The sequence below is a fragment of the Calypte anna genome, chromosome 1, assembly GCF_003957555.1.
Source record: "Calypte anna isolate BGI_N300 chromosome 1, bCalAnn1_v1.p, whole genome shotgun sequence".
NCBI lineage: Eukaryota > Metazoa > Chordata > Aves > Apodiformes > Trochilidae > Calypte > Calypte anna.
Window position 1 is genome coordinate 145,378,772 of NC_044244.1, and position 18,890 is coordinate 145,397,661.

Below are 18,890 nucleotides of genomic sequence, written 5' to 3' on the forward strand. Positions count from 1 at the left end.
GCAGCATCATCAAAACTGTGACACAGATACAACTATTGTCGATAGCAGTGGTGAGAAGAGGCTGAAAATGCTGGCTTAGGACAGATGATATTAATATTCCTATAGTTTAGTCTTCGTTATCCTGTCATTTCTGCTGCCTGAAAAGCAAATGACTACTGGACCTAAATGCCTTTGCATGTTCTAACATCAGTACTGCCATTACAACCATTGCAGGCAAAGAAATTGAAGTTTTGCAGGCAAAATAATGAAGCAACACAACTGTTATTTATAATAGTTACCAACAGCTGTTTCTGTACCTTTTTACTTCTTCCTCGTTTCATCCTCTAGGATGAAATCCTCTCTTTCATCCTCTGATGAAATCCTCCTGCTCCTCCTCTCAAATGAACAGTTGCCTCTAGGCATCATCTATAGTATTTGTTCCAACAAGAATGCTTCTGTCAATTTCCTGTTCATTTACTGACTGAACAGTTCAGGAACCAAAAAAATCCATCTTCGAAATTCGTGACATTTCTAGCTTAAAACAATTAAAGAAAGAAGCTTACAGATCTATTCAGCTGACTGCCCAGCTCTGTATCACTTTTCATTCCCCACCTTATTATTTGTAAATCAGAGCGTTCTTAGGCTCTTTGCAAAACAGCAAAAGTGATTAAGTTTCCCAGACATTTTTAAACATAGTGGGAAATATATTTAAGAGAAAACAAAGAAATCAGAGTTGGACTGATACTAGTGGTATGTAAGACACTATATTCTGAGAGCCTTCTGTAGAACATCCTACCATTACATGTTTGGAAAGTAGCAGAAAAGTTCAGCTGAAATCTGAATACATCACAAGGACATTTTGCAAAGAGAAAACCAAAAAACAACCAAAGCCCAAAATGGTTTCAAGACACATTTATAGACCAAGTAATTCCCAACAGACATAATCTCATTATATTGGTTCCTTGGGCAACCTGTGCCAGTGTCTCACAACCTTTACAGAAAAGAATTTTTTCCTAATGTCTAACCAAGGAAAAAATTCTTACCTGTGAGCGTGGTGAGACACTGGCACAGGTTGTCCAAGGAAACTGTGTCTGCCCTTTCCCTGGAAGTGTTCAAGGCCAGGTTGGATGGGGCCTTGAGCAACCTGCTCTAGGGGAGATGACCCTGCCCATGTGAGGGGGTTGGAACTACATGATCTTTAAGGTCCCTTCCAACCCAAACCATTCTGTGTTTCTGTGATATTGCCTCTGGAACTGTTTGAAAGCCAGTTACCTATCTCAAAGTGTGCCCTTGGCCAACGCACATGCTGTAGCAACAGAAAAACTGCATGCAAGAACATCAGAACAGGTGGTACTTAAAAGCATTATGAATGCTTACGTTTAATTTACAACACAAGGAATCTTTGTTTTTAAGCTTTGCATCTGAAAACAACAAAAAATGCAAGATGGCTTTCCATTCATTTGGCTCCATAGGAACCAGAAGCCTGACTCAGTGTTAGAAGGTGATGCTCTACTCACCATGTTACTTCTCTGCATTTGGACAGCAACTGCTTTTGTGTTCAGACTTTGAAGTTTTAAAGGATATGATGCAACTATTATTTTTTTAACTGATTATTTTGCATGTTATAATATTTTGAATGAGAAATAATATTTTTATTTAAATGGCATTTCTAAGCACATTTATTATCACAAAGAGTGTGACAGTGCTTTTATCATTAAAATCTTACCTTGAAAAAAGCTGCTGCTGGGGGAGGAAGAAATGAAGATATTGAACTATGTTCATTTGATTGCTCATTTTGTTTTTAATGCCAAAACATATCTGGTAATGCCAATGCAATACGTTTCAGCAAAGCAGTAACACAAATCATCTTTTTTGGCTCTCTTCCACATTTTTTCCAGAAATATGTGTTACCTATCTAAGTGTCAAAAATTAGGATTTTCCTGCTTCGCTGTTTGCCTGGAAAGGTGTAAGTATTTCCCTACCAACTCTTGGCATCTCCCAGCCTAGTCTCCTCTTTCTATACCACATTCACAAAGTATTCAGCCATTTGTCTCTTTCATTTGCAGGCTGAATTAAATTGGTTAGTTAGGACTTTTGTGAATGTTACCATCAAAAAATAATTCACTGCTTAAAAACTTTGGCTGCAACAACGACCTACATTTCCCTGCTCTGAGGAACACTCTGTACTGCATGTAGTCTCATACATTCCAGCTGCCACCTGTATACAAATTCTTTACATTTGTTTCCAGCATTCGATCTTTTCCTTCTCACTTTCACCACATTAAATTTCCCATGTGTGTTTTGATTCCTTTTCAGCCAAGCAATAAGGCACAGCAGAGGGCAACTCCTGGCTTCTGATGCTTGCCAGACGGTGTGAGGAGGTATGCAGCCAATGTAACGTTCTGCCTAATCCATTTTTGAAAAAGAATTTAAAAATTCAAACTGATAGCTCAGAATACAAACAAAAGCTTGAGGTTTTGACATTGCTATGATAAAAAAAAGAAAAAGAAAAAAAAAAGTGCTTAAGGTAAGCAAGTGCTTATTATAGAGGTGTCAAGTAGGCCACCAAATGAAAAGCTAGCTTTTAGGTAGTAAAGATACTCTGTATACACAGTGACATTAAAGTAAGGACAGAATTAGCAAAACCATCATCAGAAATACTATATGACTCACTGAGAGGCATTTAAAACCATTTATGTGACTCAGATGAGGAGGAAAGATAGAGCAAAATGGCAAGAATCGTGTACAGTAGAAATGTCCATTATGTCAAGACTTCAGCACCAGATTCTGCTATGACATTTGCAGGGTGACAATTCTGCCACACAGTAGAGATAACATCACGCTCTAAAGCCTTCTTCCAAGGCTAACCTAACAAAAAAATTTAAGCACCACAAAGTTATTTGGGTTTATGGAATATTCAGTCCAGAAATGCAGGTATGCCCCTTATTTGAAATAATTGCTTCTCAGCAGCAACAATGAATGACACAATATCAGCAAGACCAAAACAAAGCTCCATGAAGGACTCACCTAAAGGGATGGGGGGGACACAGGGCTAAAGGAAAACTTAAACAGCAATATTTCCATATTTCTTGGATTCAGGAGAAAAGAGTCAGGAAGCTCTCTCTGGGTGTGGAGCTCCCCATAACCTTCCCACAAATGCGCACAAGAAGTGCATTGGAGATCAGATGCCCAGGGCACCAGGCCATGTACAGGAAGATGAGCAGAGAGAAAAAGGGAAGAAGAAACATTCATTCAGACTCGGTCTGTATGCTGTATATACAGCATTACCCTATGTAGAGCTGGGTGTTTTTAAGGTGAGTAGTAGGGGCATTCCCCAGTTCTCATTGATATGAAAGGAGTCAGCCTGACGGAAGTGTTTCACCCTCACAATTGCAACAGCTTTTGACTTTTCACCAGTCATAGAATCATAGAATCATAGAATTGGCTGGGTTGAAGGGACCTCAGAGATCATCAAGTCCAACCCTTGACCCACTACTGCTGCAGTTACCAGACCATGGCACTGAGTGCCACATCCAGTCTCTTTTTAAATATCTCCAGGGATGGAGAATCCACTACTTCCCTGGGCAGCCCATTCCAATGCTTGATCAGCCTCTCAGTAAAGAAATTCTTTCTAATGTCCAACCTAAACTTCCCCCGGCACAACTTCAGACCATGCCCTCTTGTCTTGCTGAGAGTTGCCTGGGAAAAGAGACCAACCCCCCCCTGGCTACAACCTCCTTTCAGGGAGTTGTAGAGAGTCAAGACAATGCTTTCAGCTGTCAACAAAGGGTTCAGTTCATTGTCATCCAAGCATTATTAGCTTTCTGGAGAGTATAACATTGCATTGAGACAATATAGAGAATGACTACCCCAATGGCAGTACTTAAAAAGCTGGCCTATTTCTGGAAGTTTATTACCAGTCTAACACTACTCGCTACCCCTTTTCCATGATCTGAAAAAACATTTTTACATATATATTTCTAGTGAAAAATGCAGAAAAATTGTGTTTCCTGTTTAAGTACAAATTATATCCTTCACTGTTTATTGGAGCCAACAAGGATAAGGAGTGTCTAGAATATCATTTTCTCATTATCTATATTATATACGTATTTTATCATTACATATACCCTATATCAAACTTCAGAGTAACCATTCACTTTCCCTTGCTTGGTACACTTTGTCAGTTATCCTTAAGGTCTATGGTTTGAATAAGAATCCAATTATTTAAAAAAGAAAGTGAAAAACAAAAACAAAAAAACCCCTTCTGTTTGATGTTTTCACTGCTAACTTTATATCAAATTGCAAGGATTGCATAAAAAGTATGTTTTCCATGACTCTGAGATTGTTACAGAAGTCAATCCACCACTTACCTCTAGCCAGCAATAATTTATCTCTTTCTGTTGAAAAGATGCTTAAATTTTAAACAAGGAAGCTTGTTTCTAGGATCATTCCTGCTTAGATACTTGGTAGTGGTAATTTAGAAATGTGGCTATTTAAAAGCTTGAACCAGACACTCAAATTTTACAAAGCCTTATAAATACTGAAAAAGATGAAAGTCTTAGCAAATTAGAACCAATGCTTACACATCCCTTTCAATAAATTATTGCATTTTAAAAAGCATGACAAAAACTACGATTTTACTAAAACAGATCCTTCTCAGTAAGACAGATCACCAGGCTGTGAATTGCTTTCACAGCAGCATCAAAGAAAATCAGCCTCAATGAGACCTTTGTAAGAGATCCTCTGGTCCAATTCTGTGCCTGGAGGCACAAACAAGTGTGTGCTGATCCTTCCTGATAGAAATTGTCCAATCTGTTCTTGAATACCCCAATAACAGAGATTCCATGGTCTCCCTAAGACCTAATTTTTTTCACTGTGGTCAAAACCACTCCCTCTCTTGGGAATAAGAAAAACAATGATCAGATAATAAAACTAAAATAAACTGTATAGTTTTGGTGTGGTGTGCCAACTACTCCAGCAAGGAGAAAGGTCTGAAGCAGGAAGAAATTACATTACTGCATTGTACGTCTCATTTTTGCCTATTTTAAAGATTTTGTGGTTTAGATTTATATCCTGCCAGGAGCCTTTCCAACTGCACAAGAGCTGCATTAATAAAGGATGAACTAAGAAGAAGTATTTAATTTCATATTGTTGTGGTTAAATTCTATGAGATCAGTGAGCATCCAAGGCAGTTCAGCTCCTCTTGATGAGCCTCCAGAAAGTGTAAAGAGATTCCCAAGGTGAGTCAAACTTCCACCCAGGTCCTTATGGAAACTGTTCTTTGGTGAGCCAAAAGAATGGAGTAAGAAATATGTGAGGAGCAGTGCCAAGGAACTGGGACAACTAGAGACCACTGAAAAAACAGAAAGGACTCTGAGGGCAGATACTGGAATTAGGAAAAGCAATTTGGCAATTGGAGACAAAAAATGCCCAGAGTGGGGCACTTACTACTCACACAGAAAATGATGGAGGAAAAAACAAGGAAAAAATGAGAAAACACCCTAAAAGACAGGTGAAAGCCTAAAAGAAACCCTAAGAGATGGGAACAGAAGCACATATGAAGAGCCACAGGATCTATGTGCTTGTTTTAAAAGAGTTTGATAAATGATGTCTCAGGCAGAATAAGGTTATTTATAAAACTTACTAGTTCCTTTGATAGGCACTCATGAAATAAAAAGAATTCTGCAGTGACTACATGATTTAGATATAGCCTTCAAGATAGCATCCTGCCAGAGAACTTCATGCAAAAAATTCCCATGTGATATGTCCCTTTCAAACCACCTACTGAGAAATCAAGCTATTTTTTCTGTATAATGTCTGTAAATAAAATTGAGTATAACCTGCATGCAAGTGTAGCAGACATAGATTTAAGCAGTTAACAGTTGCATTTAAAAGGGAATTTTCTTATTTTCAAAAAAAATTCTACAGAACTCATATACAAAAGCGTTAAGATGGTGAGGGGAACAGGGATTGACACTTAGCCTGCTCATCCAGTTCCAAAATCTTAATCTCGTTGTGATTTTCCAAATCAGCAGACCATTTAATAAAACTTCGACAGTTCTGTCAGTGTAACCAATTGCTTTAATTATTACAACAGAGTCTAACTCTTATAAAGATTTGTTTTCATCTAGCAGAACATTTTCACACAAAAGTCTCACTTCCTCTAAGTCCAGCTTTGCCAATCTGGAGAAAAAATATTGTGGTAAATGTCCTGTCACACTACTGCTGAGCGATACCTAGCTCTACAAAATAGCACAATACACAGAAGAAAAAGAAAACAGAAAATCATGTAAAATGCTGTCAAACTTCAAAGATTGAAACTTTGGATATTTCATTATTGTAATTATTGTTTTACCATTACCATTTGCAGGTAAATAATAGGGTCTGTATGATGCTATTGTACCTCTGTCTGCTATTAGCTGGAGATTCTGGTCACACCAGGGAAGGAAATGTTGTGAAACTAATTCTCTGTCAGCATAACTGTATTGATTTCAGTAGACTTATGTCAGCAGAACAAAGGCTCCTGTTTAGATTTTTTTTTTAAAAGCCACAGCATTTGCTTTTATTAAAACTTTTTAAAATCTGAAGAGTAGAGAAGAGTGACAGTATCCACACCTAGCTCTAACAAAGTACATGACAGGGGGTTGGTAATTTTATCAGTTCCATCTCCAATCAATTTTTCATTGTGTTTGTGTGCCACATACACAAAGCTAGTAGGAAGTTAAGCAATATAAATCTTCAGAAAGACCTTGCACAATTATTTTTTTATTGTGATACACTAATTTTTATACCACAGTTAAGACTTCCTGTTTAGAAGAGGCCAGATAAAAAGGAAAGGTGTTTACTACTGCCAATGATATATTCTGAATTTTCTTCTCTGTGCTTCAATTGATTAAGCAGCCTGCCAGTTCCCCTCACAAGTAAGACAATACCTTAAAACCCTGAGAATGAGAAAGGAAGATGTTTGAGAAAGAGAAGAAAAGTTCACTAGATCTGTTGCTGGTGGTGGAACATATTATGCAGAGCGGTTCATTTTGGGAAGTGCTCAGATCAACTTTCAGTTAGGAAAGACATTGTTCCAAGAGCTCTCTAGGGCACATTAGTCCTAGGTTAAAATGCTGTGGCTGAATCAGCCAGGGTTAAGAAGTAAATGAGAGCTGGGCCAGCTAAAATTGATTTTTAATTTTTTTCTTTTTTTTTTTTGTAATGAAGGGTAATCGTTAAAATAAAACTTGGACACTTTGTGGAAATCCTTTTATTTAAGGCAACGACTGTATGCAAACCCACAAAGCTGGAGAGTAGTTCTATCCAATTGCAATTGCTCCTACATTCTAAATTCTCATCTAGAGAAACTGCACTTTCTGAAGGTGATGGGCAATTTTCTATCAGTGATAGCTGGCACCTGGATCTCCTTCTCAGCACAGACTGGGAGTTGAGCTTCTTTACACTTGCAGTGTTTGTGATGAGACTATCTGTAGCTTGAAACAGAAACAAGAATAAAAAAATCTATTTCAAAACATGGTCATTAGAAGTACCATTCCTACAACAGGAAGGCTAAAATGTATTTCTTTCTGGTTAACTGCTTTCCACAGTTTATGGTTCCCCCTATTTACTTAACAAAAAGCTAAATCAGTTTCTAATTCCATATTATGTAATGCACAAAAAGTTCTTTGGAAAAGGAATACATGACTATCATTTGTATGAAATAGTATTTTTAGCATTTAAACATTAAAAAAAAAAGTGACATGGTCTTAATTTACACCTTAATACTCTTCCTTTCATCTTATAGGAACTCAGCTGTCTGAGAATCCCTGAGTGGGACTCAGTTACTTGGGTTTTTTTCTGAGTCTCACTATCAGTCTAAGATGATCAGGACATGTGTTTCTGATTTATGACCCTCAGCTTCCCTCTCTTCAATATCAGAAGGAAAACATATTACTTCTGGTAACTTGTTGCAAAAAATGTAAAGAAATTTGTGTATCAGACCTGGATGCTGTGATCATTGCAGTCCAGTGCCATACACCATCATGTAGTGTGAGGCTTCAATTCTTCTCTGGAGGGGAGGAATCTATCCTCTTTGTATGAGCACAGCACTACTGATTTTTATCATCAGCTCGTCGTCCCTAAGTATCAAGTAAACCCTCTTCAGAGGTGAAGAGAGATTACAGCTGAGTGTCTCAAAGATTCCAGAGGGTAAACAAGGTCACAACCTTGCAGCTGTATGAGAAAGAAAGGGAAAGTGGTTGTTCCAAATAGTAATGTATTCTAGACATCCAGATTTGTTCCTAGCTCACAGGAATTTCTCCCAGGACGAGTCAAAACCTAACTGAAGATGAAGAAACCCCCTCAAGTAATTTTGTACGGTTGGTTGGTTGGTTTTTGTTCATTTTGGTGCTTTTGTTCGGTTTTGGGAGGCTTGTTTGTTTATTTGTTTTGTTGTTTGGTTGGGGTTTCTGGTTGTTTGTTTTGTTTTGTTTTTTAGAGTGTGTACCAACCAGGACATACAGACACAGAAACTGATTGGATTAAATAAGTGTACCTCTTGTTTGCAGACAAGTGCCATTAATTATTCACCAGTAAAAGAAACACCTGTATCTTCATCTACTGGAAAGCCATTTAAACCACGTACCACCTCTAGTTGTATCCAAGATTTTCCAGAGGGGAAAGGACAGACAAGAAATGTGTTCCAGAAAGTGGGGAAGAAGAGTGCTTTCTTAAGAAGTCAGGCTTCTGGCTTGTGAGATTCAGTCAGCTTGCACCATTGAATTTAGCAAATATCCCATTACTTTCTGCAAAACACAGATTCAAACCCTTGGGTTGAGGAAATGGGGCATGAAGAGATCCATGTTAAATTAAAACAAACTTCCTTGATCCCGATATTTCAGACAAACAAATGATTAACATTTGTGTTTTGCTTTAAATATGTTATCAGGCTTGTAAACTAAGCTCTCTCAAATGTCAGGAAGTAACCATTTGCCTCCCCTTATTGAAACATAAGTCCACAGCAGAAAACCACAAAGAATACAAAACTAAAATACGTATCACGGTGCAAACACAAAGGAGTCTTTCTTAGCAGCAGAGTGTTAGATTTAGCATTTAATTGTCAACCATGCAAATTAAGAATTTAAATAACTTTAATACACCCTTTAAATTAAATAGAAAATTACATGCAACACACAAAAATACTTTAAAATATCTATTTTTTGCACTTATTAGCCTGTAACCGTGGATCATGAAAGATAACATTTCCACTATTTAAAATGACTGACACCAGCTGGTTTAAAAGACTGAACTGGAGCTGCTGGGAGCAGAGGGGATGGCTGAGGCAGGTGGACTGTGACAGACTAGGGCATAGGAGCATTCTCCCTCTCCTATACACTTCTCCTCATGCCCAGCATTGGCCTCAGGAACACAATACTGTGACCAGGTGCTCAAGATACATCTGCTGCTGCATGCTGATGACAAAGCAATAAAACCATTTGGCTGTAATATTTTCCAAATCACTAAGTCACTACTCAGTTTACCCCTGCAAGCAGAGCTGGCACTCCCACTTCCCCCACAGAGAAATGCCCCGGGTACACCTACAAAGGCTCTGACTGCCACTCTTTAAAGCACTAGCAAGAAAATACCCCAGATTATATCACTGCTGCTACTCAGGTAGACAGGCAGGAGGGTGAAGCAGGTGCTGGGAATGTAATTATTCTTGCAAGAAAGGGGACAGGTGCAAGCACAATTAAATGCTCTGGAATCTTTATTCCTCTTCATATGAGAATCTGATAATGTAACTGCTTCGAGTTGGTGTAACAGCCCACTTCCCATGCAGCAACTCAAAAACCTCTATCTGCAAATAAACTCACTCCATCACTAGGAAAGGAAGCTTTTAAATAGCCTTTAAAAATATTTTTTGTTTTTTAAAGAAGAATATTTTTTTCATTATGTACTTGGAAGAGGAGAGGGAAGGAAAACATACCTCACTGGGTCTGGATATGTGCCTTTTCAATCCAGAATTGTTATGAGCAGGGCTTGCAAGTGGCTTGGGCCAAAATAATCCTGACTTTCTAGGAAAAATTTAAAAACCTCAAAGAAATCAGAGGAAAAAATGCAAATGCAAAACCTCAAATTACAGCTCCTTCACTTTTTTTTTCTTCATAGTCCTTTCAGCTCCAAAGGAAATGTCTCAAGCAATACAACCATGGTACAGCATAATGTGGCATCCCTCCACTACCAAAAACTACAGTTAAAACACTGGTAAGTGCCAGTGCAATATATATAATTTGGGGTCTTTTCATCAAAGTCAAGCACCAGTCCTTTTTAGATAAATATTGGCCTTTTTCCTAAGACAGCAAAAGCAATGTCCCCTTTCCTCCTAAAAAACCCCAACCCAACCAACAAACAAACAAGCAAACAAAGGAAAAACAAAGAAACAAACAAAAAAGGAAAAACAAAAACCCCAGCCCAAAACAAACAAACAAAAACAACTCATGGAAAATTTTGTAATGAGTGACATGTTCCTTGTCAGGACAAACCACCTAGCAACCCCTGCAATGAAAGGTCTATGGTCCTGTGGCAGAAGTGATGGATGGTTTGAAGCCCTTTACAGCTATCAACACAAAGACTTTAAATAAACATAGAAAATCTTACCAAGTCAGTTAGTTTGTCTGCCAAAAGCTGTTGTAAGAACATTTACTGAAACCCATCCACTGATGAAGTATGTAAGACCATCAATATACTCTTCTGTAACATTAAGCACACCAGCTATTTTCAACAATCTGTATGTCTTCCCTATTAATGATAATGAAACAGAAATGTGTATAAAAGAAGTCAATCTGTGAAAGCCATTTTGTCATAGGAGGCATGCTTTGAAATACTTAAATGAAAACTTGAGTTCATTATGAGCTCATCAATCACATAAAAATTCAAACCCACTTCAAAACACTTATTTTCATTGTCAAAGCTTTCACAAATAGTTGCTTTTTCTCTGCAACATAAGCTTGTCACCCCACTCTAAAGAAGGGCTAAAGGTGAAGGAAATGCTGTTTTCCACCCCTACTTTGTTGTTGGTGATGGCTTGAGGGGCTGCATTCCAGTTCTGCCACATGCTGCAAGAAGTCTCTCTTTCCACATGCCCTGTGTACTCACTTTCAGTTTTTAAACTAGCATGCATTTTCCATAAGTATTATCTGCTGATACGGGTGCTCAAAATGAAGGCTAGGCATTTAGCTACAAGTTTTTAAGATACTTTTAAAATGCTTCCCTTCCAGCAATTTCCCTCACAGTGCCTCTCTGATCTTCTTCCTTGCGACTCACTCCCTCTGCTATGAACTTACACAGTGCTTTTGGAACTAGAGGGATCACAGATGTATCAAAGGCTGCTGAAGTTTACCTAGATCAAGTACTAACAGCATGAAGCTGACAGCAATAAGGGCTTTAGCTTGTTTATATGTCTGCCAGGGCCTCATTCACTTAGTGGGGCAAAGAGCCTGCAATGAGATCCATGCTATCACAATGTCACTTCTAGTAGAATCTGGAGGACCTATTTTGAGATAAATATGTATGCTATTATCACACCTATAAACCTCTGTTCCAGGACAAAATGTCACTTAAACCAAGTTCTGAACTCCAGAAAAAAGCAAACCAGGCCAGACAAGAACTGCAACTACCATTTCCATCAGTACTCTCCTGCCCTACTTTTTAACTTGATCTTTTTAGGGGCCTGTGTCTCCAGTGACCACATATGCCAAGTCTGAATCTTCTCAAATGTGGTCTCTGACAGAGAAGAGGCTTACACCTGTACTCAAAATCCAGGGCTTTGAATTTTACTTTAGATCAAATGGCAGTCAATGCAGGTCAGAAACTGGCCTTTCTTCACACCTTCAGCAAGAAGTGCTGCTCAATGAAAAATCAGTGCCAGACCTCCCTTTCAGTCTGAATACAAAAGTACAGTTGTTAGAGCATTTCCAGCTCAGCTAAGATAGCTCTTCCTCTTCAGCTTTTGTGCAAAGAACAGATATCAGACCAAAATGTTCTCCAGATTCCTAACTCTCCAGCTGACATATAGAGCCATATATCCAATTAACACATGGATATGTAGCTATGTATTAAATCAATACTTTACTTGGGATTTATCTTGTATTTCTACATCAACTTCTTGTCAATTTAAATTTTCACTTGTGTTCTCTGCATATCTTAAAACCTTACAGAGTAGAAAATAATGGCACTGGTATCTTTCTGTCCTTCACATAACTACAATAACACTTCTGGCTGTGATAACCTATGACTAACACTGCCATTACATTGCTGAACTAGTCTTAAAATAGGTACAGCACTTAAAGCAGCTACAGCTTTAGAGAAAGAAAGAGCAAAATCTTTCACTGGCCTCAGCAGTGGCAGTGTAAGTTCCCCAGCAACTGCTTACAGCAGTGGTAAGTCACAGAGTGTTGCTATTCAGTAGGAGTTACAAGTATTTCAGTTTGAAAGAAAAATAGTTTATAAAATCTTAGTAACTGTTGAAAAACAAAGACAAAGTTCTGATCAAAGAGGAGCTTTCTTCGTGTGTCACTCTCTGTGCTGACACTGAGTAGTATTTGCCCTTTGATCTCACCAACTATGAGCAGTGCAATTCTGTCCCATGTCCCAGCCAGCAATTTCCATGCTCTGTTCTCTACAAAGACCCAGAGTGTTCCCACTTCAGATGGCCATGGAGCTTTATGCTTAGTTTACTTTTTCTGTTGTCATTAATGAAAGACACAGTAAAAAAGATTGGCTAGAAAAAAGGAAAAAAAAATTTGTTTTCTTCTATGCTGCAAAACCACAGAAAAATAAGCATCAAACTGTAATGTGACAGGGATTAGTGACACTTCCCTTTGTACACAGCACAGGCTCTGATTATGCTAGGCAAGCCTGAGGCAATATGAAACTGAGGGCAGAACTGCTACTTGCAAATAAACAGCAACAATACATTTTGCTCTGAATGAGGCAAAAATCCTTTGGGGTTTTGATTTGGTGTTTGAGTCAGTCTTTCTCCTCTTAGGTCATCTCCTTGAACACTATCAGCAAATGACAAAATAAAGAAGTCACCAGTATTGCAAAGGGAAGGACAGCATTGGGACTCTACTCTTCTTTCCTGTGCACCCTACAATATGGCAAGGAGGTGGAAAAGCCATTGAGGAGGACAGGACACTCCATGACTCAGATTACAGCACTTAATTTTTCTCCTCTGTTTTTGGCTCCATGAGATATCACCTATTGTTTTATCAGTCTCAGTGTGATGAAAGACAAAAAAAGTGATTAGACTTCTCTCTAAAGCAGCTGGAAACACCATGGAATGGAAAAGTCTCAAGGCAGAGTAAAAGGACAGAGGCACTTGCATCTGCGCTTCATCATTTATGGCATAAATTCTTTCCCATTCCTTATATGAGGTGATAAGGAAAGGCATGTAATAAACACATGGACATCTTCGCTATCTCCAGGCCTTCCCTCTGCAGAATGTGGATGTCTAACACTGGACTCAGAAGGTGGATCTGACCCAGAAAGTGTCTTCAAGGTAATGAGCTGCATACTGAGCATCTAAGTATTGTGTTTAGCTTGGGACAGGAGAGGGAAGTGGAGGTCTGTCTGAGCTGACTGGCAGGGAAAGACAATTAATTATCTTTGGCACAAGTCACTCAAACAACTCTGCCTTTCCAACTCTAAATATGAACATCACCAGTGATCAGACATCAGTCACTTGAAAAATGAACCACTCCGGCAGCTTTAAAAGTAGCTTGTTTGAAATGGCTTTAACCTCAAATACCATGGATCTCTAGAGGAATATTCAATTAGTGTCTGGAAGTTCTGCCTGTGGTACTCCTCAGCAGTTATTGTACACACTAGGAGAGACCCACAATGAAATAGGACAGTAAATATCAAAATAAAAACAGGAAAAAAAGACAAACAAAGCAGGAAGTTGAACTACAGTAAGATCTTTTGGCTGTTCCTCTAAAGGAAACGTAATTTTATCATCAAATAAAAAAATGTGTTTAAAAAAGCAAAGAAAGGAATGTCATACATGGAAATTCAGCTCAGTGAGACAACAGTAAGAAGCATCAGAAGATGCAAATTACTGAAGGGTTAGATGGGGGGGATGTTATTCACACAGCATAAATATCAGTTTCCTGCCAGCTCTACTCGATAGATTCATCTTTTCTATTCTCCCCTCCTCCCATATACACACAACTTAAAACTAAGTGACTAAAAAGGAGAGCGGGAAAGATGTGGAATGAGGAGAGCACAGACTAAAAGGAGTTGTTTCACCACTTGGATCCAGAGCCCGTGTTCCAACCCTGAAGGAGTTACACAGAGCCACTCTCCTGCAGTGCTGGGCAGCCCTGGATTACAACAAAATCAGCTGGACTTTTAGCACCATCATCAAAAAACCAAACCAAACTACCAAAAAAACGAGGCCTTTCACAGCTGTTTCCCTCCCCATGGCTTTGTACTGAATTTTTTGCTACTCCTTTTCCAGAAGAATGAGTTTAAGTTATTTGACATCTCAGTAGTAATGCAGCTTCAATATTCTAGCTACAAAAGGTGACAACAAAAAAATTCTCTTTAAAAAATGTTTAATCACTGAACATTCACATCTTTGATCTGCTGCATGGATTGCTAAATAAAAAGTTACACCTTGTTGGAAATTTCTTGGGTTTGTTTATCCTGTCACCACCAAAGCACTAACAAAACTTGCAGTCTCTGCTCATGACATTAATGGGAATATAAGAGTGGAGTTTGTAGCAGAATATTAAAATTGAAGGAACTTTCAGTTTTACTTCTTACAATTATCTTGGCAACAACAGCAATCATGTTGAAATCATATCACCCATCAGAAAATTCACATTTGGAACAGCAAAACACTGAAATGATAGATCCCTGATATTTCTCATGTAACTGGACATAAGACTGCTCACTACAGAGTCTATAAATCAGTTTTGCCACAAAACTCTAAAGTCATAGGTGTCAAATACAAGTATTTTTTGCATAATCCCATCCTTGATCTTTTCATGTAATTATTTGACTTCTTATTCTTAGGTTCATTGTTGCTAAAATAAGTTGCTTTTTTTTTCCCTACAAAATTTGCCAAACCCACTGCTGGAATGCATTTGTATTATCCTCTTACTAGAAGAACTTCTGCAGCATTCCCACTGACCCAGTTGCAGTTTTTGGCTTGAAAAGATGACACGTTTGTATGAATCTGGTAAAGCTGTTGAAGCAGGGACACTAGAAATGAAGTATCCTTGTGGCCCCTTTCATCAAGCTCCAGGCTGAATCCTCTTAAGAATGTGATGGCATTTCTTCTCACTGTTTTTTTCTAAAATCCTATTCTAAGCTGCTTAAAAAAAACAAGAAGTCAAAAATCTGACTGAAATAGCCCAGAAACTTAAGCAAAGACAGCTGGAAAGATGAAAGCATGATAATGTTACATGCAAACCAAGCAACATGTTCCAACAACTGGCAGGGACTAAAATCTGCCCCAGAAATGTATGTTGTTTCATCTGTCATTAAAGAATAGAGTGAAACCTCTGGAACCACAAAACAATTACATTTTTAAAAGGCTCTGTTTGGAAAGCATTATCATTATTAAGAAAAAAAAATATTTTTCATATTTATATACCCTAGTATACCCAGAGGAGAAGAAAGGAAAATAAAAAAGATAAATTACAGGGTTTATAGACAGTGTAAAGCCTTGGTAGACACCATACGTTACCACATTCAGCAATATGATATAAAAAATGCAATCAATATTGTGTCCTGTATTAGATTGAAACCACTTTACAGAGCTCCAACCCAAAGCAGCTCCTGCATTTGCCCCTGCTTCAGATGAAGCCTGCTCTGGGCAAAAATCCATTTTCTGGCAGAGAGAGTGCCTTTGACTTGTGTCCTTTAATCTGGTGAAAACCTTGGATGTACCCACAATCCCATTTAGAGTCATGGTTCAGGGACACATACACAGCCATGTCTCTACCCTATCAGCCTGCTGTGTTCCAAACATATTTCTGGATACAAGGAAGACTCCTAATTTTCTCAGATTCTGTCACCACAGAGGATTCTGTCACCGCAAGGCTTCCTTACCTGCACAGATCTTCCCATCATAGATCTCACACACCCAGTCATGGCACTCGCAGAGTGGACCGTAGTATTTGCCAGACTCGGTCACTTGGCAGATGCAGACTCCACACTCACATCTGCCCCTGTCACTGCACAGCTTCCCCCCGGGGACACGGCACCTGAGCTCTGACTCAGTCCTGGACAGACGGCAGGAGGGACTTCCCAGACTCTTCCTGCAGAGGACAGAACAACTTGTGGTTAAAGCCAGGGGATGCAGTTTAGAGCTGAGAGCTTGGCTCATGTGAAATGACCCTCCTGCCATGGCTTCAGCCCATCTCCAGAATAATGTTTTTAACACCACCACTTTCGTTACAGTTGTAAACTATTACTTTCCTCAAACCACACGGTTTTCTTCTATTTAATCAGAAATGTCACTGCTACCTGCGGGAGGTCTTACACTGTATTTTGTTTGCCTTGTTAACTGCAATAGGCTCATCTGATTTTTCATTATGCATATCTAGTGCATATGCATATACATGTCCAGTTTGATTATCTATCATAAATATTAATCGGAATTATTCCTAAAGGTGTAGAAAAGATTAATACATCCAAACATGTAGGTAGCATAATAGGAATATATGAGACCCAGAAGCAAACCTCTGGTTGATTCTAATAAAATGCATTTGCCAAAGTGATCCTTCTGATTGTTAAATATACAGGATCCATGCTTTTATCAGGAAAGGAAACCAATGAAATCACTGCTTTCAGTGGAATTGTGTAGTTAGTGGTTGTGGTTTTGGTAAAGTCAGCAGAACAGGATGCTAGATCTGAAGATCTGAAGCTCTGCCATGCATTGGAGCTCACAGAGTTCAGGACAAATTTCAGGACACACACACAGGGAAAACCACAAGTCACCTCATTAGGAGCTGGACTATAGGAAAACAGAACAAAGGACAGACCAAGCCAAAACCAGGTGTTTACAGTGCTAGGAAATACTGAGGACCCAGGTTATGAGCACCTGCACTTGTCAGGCATGAGATCTTGTAGGCTCTGGAGCAAAGGAGCTGCTGGCTCTAAGGGCAGGCAGGTGCTGGCCCTGGTGGGAGGTGAGAGCACAGGGCTGTGTGTGCCTTGCCATGTCCCTGCACCAAAGAGGAGGAGCACAGAGGCAGTGAGGCAGCTGCACCACCCAGGCAGCAGAATTCAGGGATTTGGGTGTGAAGTCACCAATATCCATCTCTTCCCCCCTTTTCTGCTTCAAAGGTCTGCGCCTCGGGCATGAAACACATCGTGGCAAACAAACCCCTGAGGTTTGCATGACACCTGCTGACGTGCCCAGCCACACGGAGCACTCCCCTCAGCGTCACTTTTAAGCAAGACAGAAGAAGAGCTCGCATCCCACTCCACCACTCCCTCCACAGCCCCAGCCTCCACTCTCCTGACAGCTCCTAAATCAGCTGCCACCCCCATCCCCCCCTCTCCGAGGTGGCTTCAGAGCCACACTTACCACAGGGCCAGGGGCCCGGCCGGCGGTGCGAGGTGACCGGTGGGCAGGGAGGTGGCCAGCAGCATCACCACCAGCCCTGGCAGCCTCCGTGCATGCATGGTGAGAGCTGTGCTGTGACACACCTGGAGCTCCCACACAGACGGACAGAAGTCCAGACAGAGCCTCCAGGCGTGCAGGGAGCTGAGCTGGACGAGCCCTGCTACAGAGTTGCTCCCCCCCCCCTCACCCCCCTGTGCTGCGGTGGCTCTGATTTAGCTGCCTGGGAGCGGGATTTGGGCAGCGCTCTGGGAAGGAGGCCGGTGCCAAACCCCGAAGTTTACAGTCTAGGCAGGGAAGTAATTAGAAACAGTTGTGCGGCCAGATGGTTTGTTTTGATGTTTTAAAAGTGGCCCGTCCACAGACACGAAGGAACTGTCTCCTTCTCCAAGTGCAGGCACCGTAAATATTTGAGGTATGTGCATCCCCCTGTCCTTTGATGGATGGCTGATTGCCATAATCCATGTAACTCGTTCAGGGAAATATGCACCACAGAGGAAACAGGACCGGTGGTTCCCCAGCCACAGCATCCCTGCCTGGCTGCTGGAGCACCTCCCTCCCTCCTGCCTTGCCAGGGCCCTCTGTCCCCTCCTTTTGCCCGGGTTACCTGCTCACACCATTGCACTGTGCCACCCCATGGGCTGCCAACCTACACCAGCTTGAGCGACTGCAAATTAAAAAAAAATAATATTACTAGGTAGTCATTTCCTAATGCCTTGTTACAGTGCACAGTACAATACTTCGTCAGAGGAGTGGGAGATTCTGGAAGGGTTTTAAAACTGAAGTAAAGCGAGGAATAGTCTCTCTAAATGAATTGGATTTGACAGGAATGGCCACACCCATTTCTTTAAACTATGGAAATCTTGTAACAATATTTTATCCCTCTGGTTGACTTGGAAATTGCTGATTGCCCACTATCTCCCTGGGATGGAAAGCTCTTGGAGAAACAAGCTTCCACCACAAAAAAAAAAAATGGCTGGAGACAGGTGTCCTAGCCTACACACACACATCCATCTTTAAAGCAGGAAGCTGACAGGGGAAACCTGCACTGGTTCCACAGACTAAATTGGAGATTAAAGCCCTCAGTAGCTCTCCCAAATTAGTAACTCTTGTTTTACTTTCATATTCAGTAGCTGGTATACCACAGATTATACCTTTCTAGAAAACATTTTAAAATTTGGTTAAAACTCCTTTGACTCAAATGCTGCCTTTCCCTAAAGTGTAATTAGATGTATTATGTCTTACATAGTGAACTCAAGGGTAAAATTCCCAGGATTCCTCGTAACAT

At 40.0% G+C, this 18,890-nt stretch overlaps 1 protein-coding gene across 1 annotated transcript in view; it reads right to left on the minus strand.

Moving 5' to 3' along the window:
- The window catches only part of ITGBL1 (integrin subunit beta like 1), a 136,801-nt gene extending 119,137 nt beyond the window's left edge, over positions 1–17,664 (minus strand). Inside the window, exons 1-2 of the mRNA XM_008492645.2 lie at positions 17,567–17,664; positions 16,084–16,292 (exon numbers count right to left, since the gene is read on the minus strand). Of these exons, the coding sequence (XP_008490867.1) occupies positions 16,084–16,292; positions 17,567–17,664 (307 nt within the window). The remainder of the gene's footprint in view (positions 1–16,083; positions 16,293–17,566) is intronic.
- Between the last annotated feature and the right edge of the window lie 1,226 nt (positions 17,665–18,890).